Source organism: Pogonomyrmex barbatus, unplaced genomic scaffold (genome assembly GCF_055798465.1).
Source record: "Pogonomyrmex barbatus isolate J1 unplaced genomic scaffold, ASM5579846v1 scaffold6, whole genome shotgun sequence".
Taxonomy (NCBI): Eukaryota; Metazoa; Arthropoda; class Insecta; order Hymenoptera; family Formicidae; genus Pogonomyrmex; species Pogonomyrmex barbatus.
In genome coordinates this window covers 9,945,267-9,965,364 of record NW_028297160.1, presented here as the reverse complement: position 1 = coordinate 9,965,364, position 20,098 = coordinate 9,945,267, and the positions used below count along the sequence as shown (strand labels likewise).

General features: G+C 36.0%; 3 protein-coding genes across 8 annotated transcripts; 1 reads left to right on the top strand and 2 right to left on the bottom strand.

Moving 5' to 3' along the window:
* Nucleotides 1-4: 4 nt before the first annotated feature.
* Hyccin (PI4KA lipid kinase complex subunit hyccin) lies at nucleotides 5-8,015 on the bottom strand. Of its 2 annotated transcripts, XM_011647864.3 has the most exons (9): nucleotides 7,099-8,015; nucleotides 6,655-6,789; nucleotides 6,157-6,282; nucleotides 5,457-5,674; nucleotides 5,229-5,375; nucleotides 4,915-5,045; nucleotides 4,699-4,815; nucleotides 3,358-3,850; nucleotides 2,266-2,453 (listed from the first exon to the last, which is right to left on the bottom strand). In XM_011647864.3, coding segments are annotated over exons 1-9 (1,518 nt in total). In that variant the 5' UTR covers nucleotides 7,249-8,015; the 3' UTR covers nucleotides 2,266-2,452. The 2 variants fall into 2 exon arrangements, with proteins under 2 accessions (XP_011646165.1, XP_011646166.1); XM_011647863.3 differs by lacking the exon at nucleotides 3,358-3,850 and having other exon boundaries at nucleotides 5-2,453; nucleotides 7,099-7,960.
* A 451-nt stretch (nucleotides 8,016-8,466) lies between these two features.
* On the top strand, nucleotides 8,467-14,273 carry LOC105432885 (PX domain-containing protein kinase-like protein). Of its 4 annotated transcripts, XR_016140674.1 has the most exons (10): nucleotides 8,467-8,989; nucleotides 9,385-9,573; nucleotides 9,656-9,752; nucleotides 9,953-10,377; nucleotides 10,451-10,627; nucleotides 10,764-11,174; nucleotides 11,251-11,407; nucleotides 11,485-11,529; nucleotides 11,607-11,654; nucleotides 11,892-12,024. XR_016140674.1 is itself a non-coding variant. In XM_089082565.1 (9 exons), the coding sequence occupies exons 1-8, from the start codon at nucleotides 8,888-8,890 to the stop codon at nucleotides 11,499-11,501; spliced, it is 1,575 nt and encodes a 524-aa protein (XP_088938691.1). In that variant the 5' UTR covers nucleotides 8,467-8,887; the 3' UTR covers nucleotides 11,502-11,550; nucleotides 11,892-12,031. The 4 variants fall into 4 exon arrangements, 3 of the variants coding, with proteins under 3 accessions (XP_088938691.1, XP_011646172.1, XP_011646169.2); XM_089082565.1 differs by lacking the exon at nucleotides 11,607-11,654 and having other exon boundaries at nucleotides 11,485-11,550; nucleotides 11,892-12,031; XM_011647870.2 differs by lacking the exon at nucleotides 11,607-11,654 and having other exon boundaries at nucleotides 8,468-8,989; nucleotides 11,892-12,038.
* On the bottom strand, nucleotides 14,026-20,060 carry Taz (tafazzin, phospholipid-lysophospholipid transacylase). 2 transcript variants are annotated; one of them, XM_089082567.1, is made up of 5 exons: nucleotides 19,768-20,053; nucleotides 17,513-17,641; nucleotides 16,321-16,564; nucleotides 15,665-15,919; nucleotides 14,026-15,560 (listed from the first exon to the last, which is right to left on the bottom strand). In XM_089082567.1, the coding sequence occupies exons 1-5, from the start codon at nucleotides 20,036-20,038 to the stop codon at nucleotides 15,521-15,523; spliced, it is 939 nt and encodes a 312-aa protein (XP_088938693.1). In that variant the 5' UTR covers nucleotides 20,039-20,053; the 3' UTR covers nucleotides 14,026-15,520. The 2 variants fall into 2 exon arrangements, with proteins under 2 accessions (XP_088938693.1, XP_088938694.1); XM_089082568.1 differs by lacking the exon at nucleotides 17,513-17,641 and having other exon boundaries at nucleotides 19,768-20,060.
* Between the last annotated feature and the right edge of the window lie 38 nt (nucleotides 20,061-20,098).

Genomic DNA, 20,098 nt, shown 5'->3' with positions numbered 1-20,098 from the left:
AGGGTCAGAGATAAAATGGCATTTATTTTTACCGTTGCTGTTATCAACTTTTTTTCAAATAACTTCAATGTATTTTTACAATCCATACGTCATATTTTAATTAATAATACAATATAGGCCATAGAATAATTAATCATTGACCTTCAAACAAGCATTGACTCCATTTCTCGTTCGTGATATATTGTTTCACAGTTTGGAACATTTCGACTTATTTTTAACAAGTGCAATTCTCGATATATTACGATTCTTTTACATTTGAATCAAACTTTCTTCTTTTCTATACATAATTAATTATTTGTAATATTTACACAAGTTATTTGATATATTCTGTGTGAACTCAGAATGAGCATAAAAAGGTGGGAATTGATTATAATGTCCTTGAGGAATTTATGGAATTGATTTTTCCTCAGCGAAATTTTTAAAGATCTAATTAGCATGTAAAGTAGCATAGCACGCGCTGCGGTCTTTGGCGCACCTCTTTTCCACTCGCTAACTTTATGTCTATATTTGTACATCTCTTGTAAAAAAAAAGAGATGCGCAAAGACAAAGTGAAGTGGGACTTTGAAGACTTCAAAAATAGATTAATATCTTTTTACATATGTGTTTTTAACACACATGTTAATTTATAAAAATATTCTATTTTTTTATGTGGACAAAAATTGCGCTTGGAAGCCATGACTGTCACTTTTTATTTCTACGTCATTAACTGGATGCACCATGCTTAGAATCAAAACAGAGAAATCATGGTTTCGTATAAATCATGAAATTCGCACGAATAAAATATAGAATAATGTTGAACTTGAAGTTCATCATAAAACACATATCTACTATCCAATTCCCATTTTTCCATGCGTAAATGGCATATTTTTCCCAATTAGTTGACCTTTTTGAACGTGAGTCAACATTCACGTGAGAATAAAGTCTTTCTTTACATCTGAATTTCGTAATTATTTCCAACAATCACATATATATATATATATATATATATATATATATATCATATATACATATATCATATATACATATATCAATATTTATATTAATATATATATCAACTATTTGCAAAACAGATAATTCGTCATGAATCTTTAATATCATATTGGAACAATTATGACAAAATTAATAGCAGGTTTCTATTATTCAACCCAGATATGCTTGATAATTTATAGTATCTATTCATCCTGTTTATAATTATAAATCGCAGCTGTGTTTTAAACACACCGTTTCATTCCTCCTACCACAACTCTTCACTTTATGCTGTTTTTGTGATAACTGTAAATATCTTTGGACACAAATTTATTACTCATATATATTTGAAACTACAGAGAGAAAGATTCACTACACTACATCAAGGCACACATCTGGGTCAAACATAAATATATATATCCACATGTATTGCATTATGATAATACTTGTTTTCTCGTTTATAATGATCTATAATCTCTAAAAGTGAAACTCGATAACTGTATCTGAATAAAGAGGTGTTACAATACCATATATGGCGACGTACATTTATAAAATATATGGAATAAATTATAGATTTTATTACAAAAATTAGTCAATATGCACCGATATGCACAAAACACTTAATAAAACAACCATGTACTTTTAGCTCATATTGTTCCCTCTCCCATTTTTAGGTTCACCATGGAGATCAGTACAGTAATGGACTGACTAAAATTTTGCTACATGTCAAGAAAAATATATGATCCTTATAAATATCGCAATGCAGTGGTAATATATATGTATCATTGTTGAGAAAATAGTGCGTGTGATCTTAAATAATTCTAGGAAAAGGCAACGTGTATACGTTATACATGGATTTATAATAAGATTTCGCTAGCTGGAAGGAAACAGCTTTGTTTAACATGTTCAGCCCATTACTATTTTTATATATTTTACACCTTTTATTGTTATTAAACAGAGCTGATTTGAATTGAAGAACCCATAGACTCTGTTTCATTATGCGCTTTTAAATTAATAGAATTTTCTATATTACTACCATCGGTAACGTCACTACTTAACGCCAGTCTCTCGCTTTCGATTAACGCTACATTCGGATCTATTATGATCGAATTATTTTCTACATTATTTTTCTTTCGGATCGCACATCCGTTAATGTTTCCGTCAATTTCCGGTGGTTGTTCATTATTTAACATTGATAAACTTCCTTTATTAATATTCTCTTTCGACGTTGCCTGAGAGCCTATCTTCTTCTCCTTCTCGGACGACGTGACATGAGCATTTTTCGTTAGCTTTCCCTCTTTTTCTTTCGGTTTCTTTCCGAGCACAGGGAAATTCGTAATCTTTGAGGCAGTCTTTTGATCCTTTGATTGTCTCATGGAACCAATACGGTTCGGTTCTGTGGCTTCTGGTTCCTCCATGATTGACACCAGGTTACTTTTACCCTCTCCGGTAGTTTCATCTTTTACAACTTGTATTGGTATGTCATCTGAAGGCAGAAGAAAATGTTTCCTGTATTATAAAAAGAGAAACTTTTATCGTCAAAATGGAGTTGACAATAATAAAAGCGATATTAAAAATTAACAAGCATCTTAGAGGCAAAGAAATATATATACATTCTACATAATGATTTATATGTGTGTGAAATATTTATGCCATAAATATAATTTATTTATGTCTAGAAGAGAAACTAATAAAATCGGGCATTTAAATAGCATATCAATTGCATTGTGCATACGCAATAGAGGGAAGAAACTTTTAATTTTAGCAAAAAAAAAAAAAAAATGGAAACAAGAAAGGTACTTTGTGAAACATGTAAACCAGTGTCTTAATTTTCTTTACATTAATTATATAATTTTACAGTATATAGGTGTATTATAAATAAATTATAAATAAGATTGTGAAACATCCAAGAAATATATATTCGTAAAAAATATTAAAAATAATAAGAAACATTGTTGAATTAAAGAATATACAATGCGAAAAATTATAATATAAAAAAAGATAAATTGCAAGTAATACTTAAATAACATCAATAAAGATATATAATAAAATAATAGGAAAGGAACATCAAATAGAGTTTCTAGTCGAGCAGTATACTTGAAATTCTTGGTGCGGGAAGATAAATGTGCCGTGTCGACATGCATGTTTTCCAGTCATGTGCTGGTTTCTGTTTAGATTTTGTTTTATGCGTATGTCTCATTATAGCTGGGAGTGGTATTTCTGAAAGGAATACATCCACGATCACATGAATTATTATAAGTCAACAACTCATTCCTGCGTGTGCGTTAGTGTATACCAAATAAAAACATAATCGTAAATTTGATGAGAAGAGAGTCATAGCGTGATGAGATTTACGCCATCCTACGGTGTTGTAACTGGAGTGATAATACCATGTGTTTGACGAGAGTGCAGCTGTGGCACAATATTTCATTGATCTACTGTTGCCTTCTGTATATACATTTTCCACCGATTCACGAATGATTTCTCCTAGAGCCTGTTCCTCTAACAAGCTATATAGATGCGCGTTAGCGGCTGCTAATCTATCGTCGGGAAAAGAGGAATCGCACATGCTATCTTTTCGTGCTTTTTGACTGCCGTCGTCGTTAATCGTTTTCTTTGACTGTTGATCTTTGTTCTTTTTGGGAGAGGACTTTATCGGCGAGCTTTGGCTGCTGCTGCATATACTTCCACGTCTGGAGCTTTCCAATGAGGAGGAGGACTGCGCCTTCCCCACGCTCGTGTCCTTCTTATCGACCGAATTTGGAAGTGCATGCTTCCAATGCCATGGACGACGTTTGCCGCTGCCAGATACTGCCGGCCGCTGTTGCTTCTCGACTTGACAATTGCTCAATTCGACCGCAAATAACTTCTCATCCAGATCGTCTAATGACATAGACGCGCAATCCACATTTGTTTGGACTTTTTTTACAACTCTCTAACTTATTATATATACTTTAACACTTTAACATACGAATTCGGCGAAACGGCATTTTATTATTTATATATGGATTTTATGATTTGCGAATTACAATAAAGGAAATCAAACAATACAGATGAAAGGAAACATAAATAATACGTTGCACGTGATTTTCCCAGAAATGGGTGCGGTTACTCTATCTGCTTGTTTGGGTAACTATTCATTCATAGAACAAAAACAATTTTCAATTCAGCAATTTTATAAAACTCAGAGGGATGTCACATGCAAGCTTGGGCCTAAAAATATTCGTTACATTCATGTCCATGCAAATATAACCGCTTGTGTATCATTTATGTCTGTTGTACATATCGAAGATTGTGTAAGGTAGCTAATATTCAAACACACAATCAAATTTTTATTTATACGTGTTAACTATCTCAATAGAAAAACATAGCTGTGATATTAATGTTGTTAGTATTTTAGCACCTTTATTCACCAGAAATATTCGCCAATGTACAAACTTGCGTAAAACACAATAATTATGTTTAATTTCGAACACGATATCAAAAACATCAGGAGATAAATTTTTTATTAATGTCCAATGAAAAGAGAAAAATTAATAGAAATGAGCATAAATATATTATTTTGCATAATAAATTTAGACGTAATATCAAATAATATTACTCGTGTATTTTCTCAAATTACAATTCATTTATTTCGTTATTATCGCCAATTTTTTTCTTTCTCAAACGTCGTCGTAAAAAGATTAATATTTTATAATAAAGATAAACACAATATAAAAATATTGACATACCTGGTAATTTCTTAGTACGGAAGGAAGCATTTGTGATCATAGACTTTGAAACGGTTGGTGTAGCGGTTGCTGGAGACAATGCAACACTAATTCCAATTGGTCCATCGCTCGGTTGACCTTAATGAGCAACAAAAAGAACAATCTTATGTATAATATATTTAACCTACTTAAATAGATAACGTATTCATTATCATTCATTTCTACAGTAATCATTACCTGGTGCTCCAGAACTGGCAGAATTGCGTATTGCGTTGGTAACTAACATTACGTTTGGATATGCTTCATAACATGCTCTATTATGAATATCTTCTATGGCTTGATTTCCTACATACCAGCATTCATTATACCTAGAAAAATAAAAGCATTATTTATATATAAAGAAATATACATATATACATATGATATATAAGATGCGATATTAGCAAATTAATTGAAATACCATGTCTTGCCGAAATCGATGTGTTAATTGAAGCGATAAGAACGTAGAAATCAAAGTTAAAAATGTTAAATTTGCAAAATGCATTACATACATGGCAAAATATACAGCATGCAAGAATTCCAAGAGAAATTGGCTGGATACTGGTATACGTGGTAAAAGCCTTGGAACAAAGCTAGACTCACTGCCATATGAGGAACGTTGATGATGTCCTGGTTTCATAAACCCTTGAGTAACCAGTCTGTAACAGAGATAAAATAGCATTATATTTGAAAATGAAAATAGCAGCTTTCTTATAGTTAAGAATTACAACTAAACTTACTTTGTTGCAACTTTACATAATTGTTCTAAGGCAAATTTATTTATATATCCAAGTTGTTGATTATAAATAAAAAGTAGAGCTGTCATAACTTTCAATCTATTTTGCGCATTTAAAGTTTCTACTTGTTGCAATGGGCCCCAGCTTACAAGTTTCGAGTTACACTCTTCAAAGCGACGTACCGCGCTTTCCGTTAGTGAGGCTGGTGCTAAACTCGCAGGCTGTTAAGAAGAATATTACATTAAATAATTACCAAAAAAATTTAATAACCTATATAAAAATTAATTTGAAAAATTATATTCTCTTGTAATTCTTGAATAAAATTCTTGAATAAAATTATATGTATGTATAAATTAAATATATTTTCTATATATTAAATATTATATTTAATAAGTCACACAAATTACAGTAAAATTCCATTTAAGATTATCTCATTCAATACTATTTCTCCAGAGGCAATGTTTGGTAAAATAATATTTTTTTCTTAAATAGAATATTTCTGCAAACTGATCGACTTCAAGTAATGATACTTAGTACATCTCCGATAACATCTATAAAAAACATTAATGCTTTAAATTCTAGAAATGTAATCTGAACATTAACTGGAATCTTACTATCATCCATTTATTATATAAGACGTATCTTCTATATATTTGATTAAGCATTTACTTCTACTCTTTCTAAATCCATTGTATCAACATACCTCGTGATATATAGACAGCATAGCAAGAGATGGTAGTCTAAATGAGATCGCTTTTTGTTGTCCTGATTTATCAACCACTTCCAAATTATATAATCCAATTAATAGAGTCTCAAGCGAGCGACAACTCTAAAAATTAGATACTACTATTAACAAATGTACTATTTTAACGCTTATAAATATATATTACTCAGTATAATTTCTCATGAGAATCATAACATAATAAGAAATCAATCTCTATCCTAGAAACCATAAATTTAACTTTGTAATTCTATTGTAACAGAATAACACAGGTTTATTTATCATGTAAGTTATATGTTCTTTACATAACTCTGCTTAAATATTATAATGATTATATGATAGCACAAAACATGATTGACAAAACATGATAGCTAATTATATGATAGCACAAAACATGATTGACAAATGATATAAGTAAGTCACGGAGATACTATTATTTACATTGCTATATTCCAGTTTCCAAGACAAGTAAAATCTTACCTTAATATCACCATGTGCAGCTGAATTTAAATAAATATGTATTAATGTCGGCAGAAATTGCAGAGTAAACCGTTGTAACTCTATTTCCCGAGATCGATAAAAATTATACAACTGGTTACACACTTCGTCCATTAACTGTAACAACACAATTCTAGATTAGAATAAAATCTATTAAAATTTAAATACTTTATACATTAAGATATTCCCTAAATAAATATATTGCTGGTATAGTCATTATTAATTATATATGACTCATGCATTCGTATCTTCCCCTCTTCTATCATTGATTACAACCTTTTTTTTAATATGATTCATCTAGAATGCAGTGATAAAAAATTTGATATCAAACGCAATCTTTTCTAGGAAACAATAGATAGTGTAACAAGCAGAGTTTTGAATTGCAAATATGCCAGTTCGATTGGACTCCAGATGTTCGTTATATACCTCGCTATACTTGGTGCGCTCCTCCAAGAGCACATAGAGCGCCCGTACGATCTCGTTGTCCTCCGAGAGCGTCCTGGCGAACATGTGCAGCTCCGACGGCGCGACATCCTTGCAGTCCGTCAGCCACTCGTTTATCAGACTCTCCGTCATTTTCCGAGCCGGACGTCCCTCACCTTCGTCAACAAATCAGGATCTTATCGACGTCCCGGAATCTTGGCTTCGACTGCGACTCGCTGACCGTCACCGTCACGGGGATCATCACACAGGCTTGACGTGATGTGGTCGTACGGCCACGCGCGATGCGTCGAGGAGGAGACTGATATCATGGACATGCACATTCAAGTTCGGTTACATGCCGCGGACGCCCCGTTGCGCGTCGCCGATCTCGACGCGAGGAGTCGGCGCGACCGCCGAGGTTATCGCCGCTGGCAGCTGCACCGATCGCACCACCGTCCAATGGCGTTACACGTCGTACGTCATCGCCGAAGCGGACGAGCTCGCGTGACAAGCAAACCGTGACACTTCGTCCCAATAAGGACGGAGATCCATCGATGAGGAAGGAAAAAGAAGACGTATCGAACCCGTGGTACGGTTCACCTGCACTCGCGCGCGCCAGCTGCACCTGCACTTCCTCGCGCCTCGCACTACCTGCTGTTCGCCGCGTGCGATGTAATTTTGAGAGCCGCGAGTCCGAAAGTTTCACGTGTCCCGAGTGTTGGACCGTGAAGAGACGAAATATATACGGGTTGGGAAATATACAATGGGTTACGCAACGGTAAATTAATCGACCGGAACAAAGCTTCAGATTTTTTTTCAATTTACAGTCACGATGCACGCGGTGCACTTAGATGAACATCTCGTTTTCAAAATCACGCGACTAGGCGATTGGCTTAAAGATGCCTATTCATAGTTCGAGCTTTTATTTAAAATCATCTTAAATGCAAGACGCTATACGATCATTTTGTCGAAATTTTAAAATTTTGAATGATCTTGTGTATGAATACAAAATCTAATTACAAATTTCGTTCTATAAATTGATATTTATTGATATTAGCCCGATTTAAAATCGTTCAAATGCAAACTTAAAATACTGTATATGACTATACTGTCATTTTATAATTTTAAACACGATCATTTCATTGGACGGATAAAGTTTCGCAACTTTGAATAATATTAAATGAAAAAAAAAATAGATTATCATCGATATTTATAATCTGATCTTGCGTTTAAGATCCTTTCGAGCGCAATCACGAGTCGAAGGCTGGATTTCCGAAACAGTCTCGGACCCATGATCAAATTGCGAATATCGTTCTAAGAATCCACCTGTCCGGAAGGCATGACGTCACGAACACTAATGACAAATCGCTCGGTGAGCGTCGTGGAGTCTCGGCTTTGCGGCGACGCGACGCGACGTGACGACGAGTAACTGCGACTGGTTCGGATGTGCGCGTCGAGCAGCGTCGAAAGGAGCTATCGCGTGAGCTATCGCGACGAGTGCTCTCGTCACCCTTCCTTGTTTGTATCGGTACGTGCGTGATATCGTGTGTCGTGGGGCCGCTGACATTGAAAGTATTCCGCGATAAGTGGTACCGCCGTCGTCGCCGCCGCCACCGCCGCCACCACCGCCACCACCGACGCTGTCGCTGCGTTGTCGCCGTCACCGTGCCGTTCGCAGCCCGATGCTGAAATGAAGCAGAAGCGCGTCATGTATGGCGACGCGCGGAAACTGTGCGAGAGACGAACGCATTCGGCCCCGTACGGGCCCTGCCTCGCGTCGGACTAACGATCAATGGCTTTATTCGAGAAGAGATACACGAATAAAGTGCTGTTAGATGATACGGAGAGGCTGACGAGCGTCATCGAAAATGCGAGGACCATCGACGGACATACGGTATTCACTCTCTCTTTCTCTCTCTTTCTCTCTCTCTCTCTCTCTCTCTCTCTCTCTCTCTGTCTGTCTGTCTATTTCTCTTTGTGCCCCCCTCTCTCTCTTTCCTTCTCGGATTATCCTGTAATCAACCTGACTTGTTTGTCTCGTTTAATTAAAACGTTGTAGGAATCTGCCTTGAGACTAGTATTTATTTCGCCATTGTGACATCGCTAACTTTGTATACATATATACGTATATACACATATATATATATATATACACACACAGAAATGTATACATCGTTCGGAGAATGCACAATCAGTTGCAACGTTGCGTTTTTAAACTTTATTTTCGCGCACAGCAGTAATTTGCTTGTTAGAGACGCATGCTGAGATTTTGATGGTTTTTACATTCAGGAATACATAATCAAAACACAGAGAGGTCCGCTTCCTGAAAAATCCTGGAGAGTAAGCAGACGTTACAATGACTTCGTACAGCTCAATGCAGCTTTGTCCATATCTGGCTTCGATCTGTCACTACCGCCAAAAAGGATTATTGGTAACATGGAGCCAGACTTTATAGCTCAACGACAAATAGCACTGCAGGTTCATCTCGACACAACATTCGCTTTTATGTGCCACGTTCGTATGATACGATAACTGGAAGATAATCCACCTTTTTTTGCAGAATTATCTAAACATAGTACTAATGAATCCTATACTGGCATCTTCACTTCCCATGAAAAAGTTTTTAGACCCTGAGAATTACACTGCACCATTACATGGTAAGCTAAAGCAGTGTATTATAAAGATTCAATTTTCAATGTAATTTAAAGATATACTTGATTTCAATTCAATTAAGAGATCAGTATCTTTATATTACACGAAGGGATGTTGAATATTATATAAAGAGAGAGACATACAATTTATATCTGATATGCAGGCAAATACGCGAAATGTGAAAATGTGTTTATTTTTTTTTTAGAAATCGCACTACAACAAGTGTCACTAGCATTACGGAGCGATGCTAATTTCGAAGTGTGCAAACCCATCCCTGACATGGGATGGCGATTGAGGAAACATTATTATGTAGTGAAAAATCGTCAGAATCCGAAACAAGAACTTTTGCTAGCTTGGGTCGAATTCGGTCCGGACAAGCATTTGCAAGATAAAGATATACAAGGAGTTTTCAAAACCTTAGGCTCTCTACGGCACACTTACATCGAACCGATAGTACACCAGCATGTTACAGATAATGGGGCACTAACGATAAGAAATTTCTATCCGGCGGGTACGTTACGTGATGTTCTATGTATTACCAAGCCTAAACAGCCGTTTATAAAAAAATATGGAAATCCAAAACAAATAAAGTCATTAACAGTACAGGAAATTGCCACATATGGTTATCAGGTAATAATTAATATGAAGATAAATTACAGTGAAATATCTTGACATTATCTCATGATAATAATACAATTTGTAGATATTGGAGGCTCTAGGATTCCTCCATGAGAAGGGATTACCTTATGGACATTTACATACGGGTAATGTTCTTTTAACTCCGAGATGTGCTAAATTATTGGATATAGAAAACGGGCTTCTAGGATTACCGGCGTTTTATCGACCTTACGTGGTACAAAGGCGCAAATTACATGCCACGGTAATATAGAAATTATGATGTATATATATATATATATATAAAATAATAATAATTATGAAGAATATATTAATTTATTAAAAATATTTTTTCAAGATTTTTTTATATTTATAAAATTTGATACGCTTTTTTTTAATAGACTCAGGTTGATGTATACTCATTCGGACACGTGTTATATGAAATGGCATTTGGACGACCGCTTTTGGAAGCGACATGTTCAGATCTATCACATTGCGAGGCAAATCTAAAAAACTTGCTGGAAGTTATCTTATCGCCGGAAGCTCTGAAACAAGATTTGCCGACAGTGATCCGACTGTTGGAACATCCATTCTTTGAATCAGCAAGACGCGCTGCGTTGGCAATTGGCACCGTAGAGAAACCATACTTTAAACTGAGCAATCATTTGAAGGAGGCTTTACAAGAAGCTGTAAACAAAGCCGAACAACGATTACGCGATGAACAGAAAGTCGCCCGACACCAGAAGAGGCTTGTCAAGGTTCAAGAAATGATGAGTTCGGAAGAAGAGATGAAGAAACGAAAGCATAAACTAGTGAGTACATAAATAAAAAAAGAAATCTAGAATTAAATTGTAAATAAAAAAATATCATTTTTTATTTACTCTGCAGAAAAAAGAACAAAAATTGGCACAAGAGCAACGTTCTTCCTCGCAATTGGGTACGAACGGGACGAAGCAAATAAATGGTAAGAGCCCAGAGCGTTCAGACAGTCCAACAAGTACTTCCACGGCTACCAGCGTTGGAACATTGACTCCTCCATCGCTTCGTAAGTCATCCTAATGCTCCTCATTGTTATTGTCGTCAATGCTAATTGACATTTACGTTTCTACATCTCTTGATTAGCTGGACACAAAAGTTGATGGCGCGTACTGAGGTCATTCCTTTCACGTAGGTCATTCGAGCATTCAGGTCTTCTTAATGTCTTTAATAAATTTTCATAATTATTCTTATTTTTCTTTTTGTAGTATTTTCCCTCATCATTGCTTGGCGGATTCCGTCTGAAATGCATTTTTGTAATGGTCTTTTTGTAATTATATCCTTAGCTTATCTTGTACGTACTTTTAGAACTTTTGATATTGTACGATACATGATTGTCAGTTATAATTAGCTAAGTATCTTCCATTTCTTTACAGAGACGGATTAGACAATTTTCTTATTCGATTCTTTAAAGTGAAAGTTATCTATCGTGCTACGAAGCCTATCATTATCATTTTTTCAGTTCTAATCATTTTTCTAACTTTTTACCAAAGGTTCTGTGGACATTCCGCAAGGAGATGCAGTTCCTGGCAAAAATATTCCACCGCCACCGCCTTCCTTGCCACCGCCGTGTGAAGCATCTGGTAGTGCGTCAAACAGTGTACCAAAATCATCGAACGACCGTGCCGCTTTACTCGGAAGTATTTGCAATTTTGACAAAACGAGACTGCGAAGGATCACAAACGGACATCGTTAAAGATATTAGGTAAATAGAAGAAAGACTAAAACGTAGATTTATCTGAGATCTAGCGTGACTGCTGTGCAATGTCGAACAAAAAACTTCCCTTGCTTGGACAGATGATGTACCTGTAGGTTACTATTGAAATTTCAAAGTTGCCTGGATGATAGTTGTGCTTCTTGTGAACTCTTAATAGTAATTAATATCATTTTATTTCGATCGCGATACTTGCATTTTATGAATTTTTCAAATTTTGGTATCTTATTAACGCTCGCTACGTGAACAAGATTTTAACATATAAAACATTAAGAATAAAATATATTAAACTTGTGATATATATACATGGGCGGTATTAATCCTGTTTGGCCTATTTTGCGTTTTTACGAAATATAATGCAACGCTTGCTTCGCATTAGACTTGCCGTCCAGGAACGAGCCTAAACGTACAGAATAACCAATCAAAATATTAATTGCTTTGAAAAATTCGCCATCTTTACGAGTCATTTCATATCGTATTCTTCCCGTATATGTATACATTAGAGATTACGTAATTAAAAAAAAAGTATTGTATAGTGTAATAATAGGAATATAATTGTATATTATCTAATTTATGGAACACGCGTACAGTAATTATGCTGGGAGCAATTTAAAACATTTTTAGATTTATTTGGATTGACTATTTTATGACTATTCGACTATGAATCAAGAATATTCGAGAAATTGCATTTTCTAGTCCAACATATCCCCGTCTTATACAGTTGATAACATTATAGAATTTTTTAACATATCTTGTTTAACGCGGGCCAAGTTTCGCGATCGATTTTATATTATTGTTAATCACGGCTTGTTTTTCTGTAAAATATATAATACATATATCAATTTATTTGAATATAAAAAGAAAATAAAGAAAGCAGTGATATAATGCGGTGATAGTATATACGTATATTAAATAAATCTTCTCTCGTAATACTCGTTATACTCATCTACTGTTCTGTCTATTCAAAGTTTATGATATATAAATATATATAAATACATAGTTCTCGTTCGTGTTCGTACGGTGTAATACGAGGATCGTACGCCGCTTTTGTATCGCTCGTAAGACCGGAACGGTCTAGTTTTACAAATTAAAAAACGTGCCAAGGGATATGCGGTCTTCGTATTGATAAATAATATGATACCAACAGTTGTGTAGGCCATAGCATAATCTATTTCTATCTGTCGAGAACAGTCAAGCATTGTACGTATCAATTTATTTGTGGATATAATGAAAATTGTAATATATAACCATACTTTTTAATATACTATGACTGTCTTAGATATGGCAACTGTAATTATGATTCGTGAAATTCTGACACAGATGAGGATACAAAAAGCATAAGATGAAAATATATATAGGATTTAGCTCTCTTTAGGATCTATTATAGATATATATATCTATTGATATCAGCTTCCGAAAGGTTGTTCTATACTCAAGAATATAAAAAATAAGCTCTTGTGTAATTTTATGAAACTTTATGTTTAACGCGGAAACTTGCAGAAAGCATTGCCAGAATTTAATATTGTTATATTTCATTATATATTTTTTGGAAAATAAATGTTGGGGCCCGAAGTATGACAGACGAAAGATATAAGAGTTAATGTTTATCGGTAACAAAAATATTGTTCTTTTATAGTAATAGATTATGTGCACATAGTGATAAAACTCGATGACTAACGAACTCTTTAAGAGTTCTATTGGCATGATTTTTACGCGTCATTTTAGAGTTCTCTTTGCAGAATCATTGCCTTACACATTTGTAAACAGGTAGTGTATATAACACGCAGAAATCGTATAGAAACCTTTTATTAAGGGAGGGATCAAATTTTACGTTTACTGATAAGAGAAATGTCGAGTCAAATGATAAAACAAACAAGGCGAAGTTTTATTTCAGACGATAGAGAAATACGATATTTTAATACTTAATAATATATTCAACAAATATATGATACATACAAATTTATCACGTTCGAATAGTCCCAAAAATTTTGATAGCAGTCCGTGTGTATAGTATAAAAGTATATGTATTCAACATTGTGTATATACGCACACGCACGGGAGCGTACATAGATATGCGATTGTCATGATAACAGCTGTTGTAACGACTTAAATATATCGCAATAAATATCCAAAAAACAATCATGCATCATCGGCGAACGAATACACTGGTTTCTCTTTTCTTCCCTAGCTATCGAACGAAGTGATAAAAATTATTTCCTCTTCATGCCACGTCTACATCCCTACTTTCCAAACGAGTTTTTATGCAAATTCACAACCACTCGTGAGTGGTAAGCGAATCTTGCGCGAGACGTGCATTAGTTATAAAGGTCGTTTATTATTATTGTTATCTTAACCGCAAAGACGAATGCCTGTTACGCGTTTCCTAACAAAACAAGTACAGATCGATTAATTGGCACAAAACGCTTGTAACGCGAGCACGAAGCATATAATCGATAATGGCTAGGTATACGCTATATTTCCGCTAATAGTGACACCTTTCATCTTGGAAAATAGAATAATGGATGATACTGGCACAATTCTTTTATAGTTACATTATTAAACCTCGATTGTGCATTACGTAATACTCGCTTATACTATCAAAATTTTTATTGACAATCATCGTAAAATCATAATAGTAGTGTTATGATCGTTTGTTACTATGTACATATGTAATATACATATATAAGAAATATCACTTTTATATCATCTTATATCACTGCGCGCGAGAAGTGGGACATAATGTATATTTATAAATTATTATACATGGTATAAGACGTTATTTGAAAAATATGTAACTCTTCGAAAAGGAATACATTAACAAAATGTATCGAAAGATTGCGCACTCTTTCTTCGCTACAAATCCCCAACAGTAGAATTTTCTTATTAATAAAGATCTCTTTAATTACTGCTTATAATCAGAAAATTAAAGAGATTAAAATTTGTGCATTAGAATCAAGTATCAGTATCAAGTATCAAGTTTATTTATTAATAATCTATATTAAATATTAATTAAAAGACAAAAATCTCTGAATTATTAATCAATCTCAATTTCATACTTATCAAAAGATGTGTAACACACTGAAAGCAAGTGCATAATTTTTCAGATACATTTTATATACATTTTATAGGCGTATCAAGTGGTCTTTCGAAGAGGAATATTAAAAAAAAAAAAAAAAAAAAAAAAAAAAATGGAAACGTCGTAGCTCACAGTATGACTTTCTACACACAATTGATGCTTACATTACTCAATATTGTCAAAAATACATTACGAATATATATTAAAAAGGAAATTGATTTCGTATGGATTGTACATACGAATCTCACTTTGTTCACGTATCAATAATTTTACTTAATATTTTTGGCAAATTAAGGCTAGACGGAGGGACGACGGAAAAGGGATCATCTTCGTCATAATTTAGCATGAAGTTTTTCCGTTGCTGCTTTCAATCTGAAAATATTTAAATATCTTTTTTTTTTCTTTCTTTTCTTTTTATGTGACTTTTTCAAGCATTATTCGGTAATTCCCAATATGATACTTAATTAAATCGCTACCTTAAAAGCTCCTCCTGAATGTGATTGGTTATCGCTTTTCGCGCTTCCATGTCACTCGCTTTCGATTCCCGTAACTCTGCCAGTAAACCGCTAAAGTCTATGGGCTCACCATAATTCATGGTAACTCTCTTTCCCACTTTGAACATATACGGCGGCTCATTGGGAAGTACTTCATCCATGCCGAGGTGACAGATAGGAATTACGATAGGTGTTACTGGTGAATCTAATATTAATCTACCCACGCCCCATTTCAACCTAAACAATATTATCAATTGTATCTTCGCTGACTGTATTATCGTAATATGTCTTCGTCTCTCATATTAATCTAATTTTTCATACAAAGTTTTACATGAATTGATGATGCGTGATTTCTGAGATTCCCCAAAATATCTATCAAGAATATAAATTAATATTTAACAGTTCATCACTGTCACACAAATAAAAATAAAAATAAAAAACTTATTCAATTTGCATTCGAATCGATATTTTATCTTCGGTTCAATATTCCGATAATATAAATAGCATATTATTAATGTTTCTTTTGAGTTCTATTAAAATATATACGATAAAATATATACGAAGTAAATTTCAAGTGACGTATTGCGTTATTAAGTTTCGAAGTGAAGGATTATTCCGAAAGTAATTCCAGTACGAACCTCATTTCTTCCTTAAGCATATTGACTTTTCCCTCGGGGAAGACGTGCACCCACTCGCCAAGGGCCAGCCTTTCGATGCAGAAGTTCATGGCTTCCTGATACACGCCGTCGCCTCGGACGATCGGTATGCACTTGCCGAGCATGAAAAAGTAGGAATGCCAGACATTTGTGAAACAAATGTCGTGCGCGGCGAGTGACCATCGTATCTTACGTCGATTAAACCCATGCCGGACGTCCAGGGTCGCTAAATGAGTTCAGAGATTTTTCTGTCTTAAATTCTTTCATTCGATCGCATATCGGCGTCGTTCTGAGAAAGAAAAACACGTCTCAAAAGAGGGACAAGAATATAGGAAATGTACGAGAGTACAGAGAACTATTATTCGCCTTCAACAAAAAACAAAAAAAAAAGATATGAAGAAACTGTTTTTCATCCACGCAGTTAAACACGTTGGAATCACAATGGAATCAACAAAGATAAGAAAAAAAAAAAAAAAACAAACACAAAACGTGGTATCGATAAACGAATGACGCAAACATATCGCGCTCATTGTATTTAACCGATAATTTGGTCTCATTGTTCTTCATTCATGCTTGATTAGCACCTGTAATTTAATCATGTTATCGTTCGTTCAACTCCGTAATTCCGAGATCAACAATCACGGTGACTCGAATACCTTCGAAGAAGATCGCAAACGAATCTACGTCACGCTCCGACACTCCAGATATCACGATTTGGCAATTTAAAAAAACGCTATCTTTCGCGATTCGAATTTAATCTGTCTCTTGGTAGCGGTCGAGTGCGCATCCAGTCCGACATCGTCCGGACGTGACATTGCGTTTTGTCCTTACGTTTCATTGCGTCCGCCGCGTGGCTAACTGCGCCCCGGGATCGTAGTAAAGGGTGCCTCGGAGCATGCTGTTTTATTAGGCGAATGGACGGACCGCCGGCACTTTACATCCCGGACGATTCGTACATAAGTTCGCGCTCCGCGCACGCGGCATTTTATTTTTCTCAATTTCTCGAGACGATAAATCAGCCGCGCGCGCAGAGCGCAGAGTCTCGTGGCAAGGGCTGCGCGCGCGAGAGAGAGGGCCTGGGAGGGACGGGGAGGGGGACTGATGATACGTTATTATGCGCAAATGCCGAAAGGCATTTAACAAACGACGGGTAAGGAAAGAAAAAGGCTCTTACCCCATATGCCCGGATCGTCGAAGCAACTGTGATGATTCGACACGGTAATGAGCGGAACGTTTTTCGGCCGGAGGTCTAAGGCGCGCACGATAATGTGCTTGTTGTACACCGTTGTTTTGTTCAGCCATTCTTAAATGCAGAAGAGAGAGAGATTCTTTATTAGATTCTACGCCACACAGAGCGCGGCACTCGGTCGCGCGGTGGCAGTCCCGAGGTCCGCGGGAGATCTCGTGGTGTACTTCGGTCCTGGCTCTTGGCCTGACGCACGACGCGAAAAATCATTGTGGTTTAATCGGCGCCGCGACCCCTGTCAATTTGGGAGATTTGAAGAAATTAAATTTCTTTTTTTTCCTCGCTACAGAGGAAAAAAAAACGCGAGGTCGAGGTACTCTATTATCGGTCACACAGCGATCATAGAGTCGCGTCTCAAAAGCCCGAATTTCCATTGCCCTGCGCCGTAGTTATCCCGCCGCTATCCGTAATTACCCGCTTCGTTTACGATCGTTTTAAATTATATAAACGTATGAAAAGAGAGAGAGAGAGAGAGAGAGAGAGAAAGATAGATAGATAGAGACAGAGAGAAAAAGAGAATTAATGACGTCTAATGCTTCGCCACGATTGAAGTTAACGATCCTTAATGCTCTGCCCGTGAATAAAAAGAGCACGAGATTTTAGCCTTTGAAAAGCGTGATGCAACAAAACGATTGGCGATTGTCAGCGCGTTATTAAGTTACATATTAAATTGCCGTGACTGCGTCGCAAAAGGCCAACTGTAAGTCTGCGAGTATGTAAGTATGTGAGTTAACTTTTAGATTCACGAAGCATGCAAATTCGCACATTTACGCACGAATAAGTTACATAAATTACCATTGTATATCGACTTATTTTAGATAAATAATACGGATAAATGCTGCGGTTTAGCTGTAACAGCCACTGATGATTATATAGCTTTCGTATATTCGGCAAAATTTTATTAGAACGTGCAATCGTCATGCATATAAATACAGAAATTAATACCACTATTTGACATTAATATTATTGTGTAAATATCAGAAACGAATGAGTTATATAAGACGTCAAGCGAACAAAAAATAATTTATTCGTATACGCAAGAAAGAAGATTCAGCTGCGAGATTAGTATGCTTAAACATTTATTTTATGCGTCCTCAATATTTATATTACATTAATTTACCACAAATTATTTAAAACAACATAATTATTAGCAATAGTATAATTAAAGCAACATAATTAAAAAATCTATATAATTTTTTTCTTGTATCTTTCATTTGGTACCTTTAAAATACAATAAAATTTACATTTCTATAACTTTGCCAGTTATATTTTAATTATACCTTTTTTTACCTCACAACAGCCATAAAGACGCTAATTTTCAAAGTTATATAAATCTGTTTCTTTTAAAAATATTTTAACACATTAAAATTTGAAAAAGTAATATTGCTTCCATGCACAATTGAAGCTTGTAGAAACTACTAAATTTACATGCTAAGTTACATAATAAATTTCAAGATAATTCATAAAAACCATCAAGGATGCCTCATTTCATACTTGTTTACAACTTATGTATAATGAATGCCCGTTACAGAAAATATGCGACAGATAGGTCATTCAGCAAGCAACAGCAATTAACCGCAATGATTGATGACAATACAATGACTTTGACCTCTTTTTCTGTCCAACAAAATGGTACTGACAGATAAGGTTTATCCCCATCATCTCGTTTCGCAACCGCTGGCGCGATCGTACTACGTACGCGTGCACTTGCGATCTTATTTCCTTTCCCTTTTCTTTTCTCTTTTCGTAACAACCTCGACGTTTTTCGATGCAACCGAATTCATTATCCATTATCCGCGGCATGCGTTGAATATTGCGATGGTAAACGGATCGGTACGACTCCAGTATTTCCGCGCAACAATATCGCCGTGAATGTCAATTGCGACGAGATGCCGCAACGCGGGCGCTACATATATAGGTTTATCCATTTAACCTTCGCGCGACGTCGCGTGCTCGTCCTACGGCTAAGCATCTCGTAATGACTCTCGCGGAACGCGCTTCTACGGAACGCGTCCGCGATCACGTTCTGTTCACCAACGCATATCGTCGCTCGCGGAAGAAAAAATGATTCGGAATCACGCGACGAACCGTGCCGTACGTATATCCAATTTAGGGTCGCTGAGCCAAACAAATCCTGCGCGTGGACCGGCACGCGGGAGGGGGAGGAGACGGCGCGTCCTTACCTATGATGATTTTCGAAAAAATGCCCACCGCCGCAAAGGTTATGCTGCTCGCGATGTTCCAGAGCCGGGACGGGTTCCGTAGTTTCGGTATGATCCACTTGATGTCGTATACCATCGCGTCGGCGACCACCACCGTGCTCGATGACTGAGGAGAGCGGACGGCGGCGCGGCGGTTCTCTGTACGATCGGGAAACGGCTTTCCCACGATGGATCGTCCGGTCTTTCGTAACGCGCGGCAGCCATCTTCGTGGCGAGTCCGCCGCGGCGCCATGTTTCGGCGACGCGAGTCACGTGGTCCGTAGTCGCGCGAGCGCCGCCAAGCGGCGTCGAA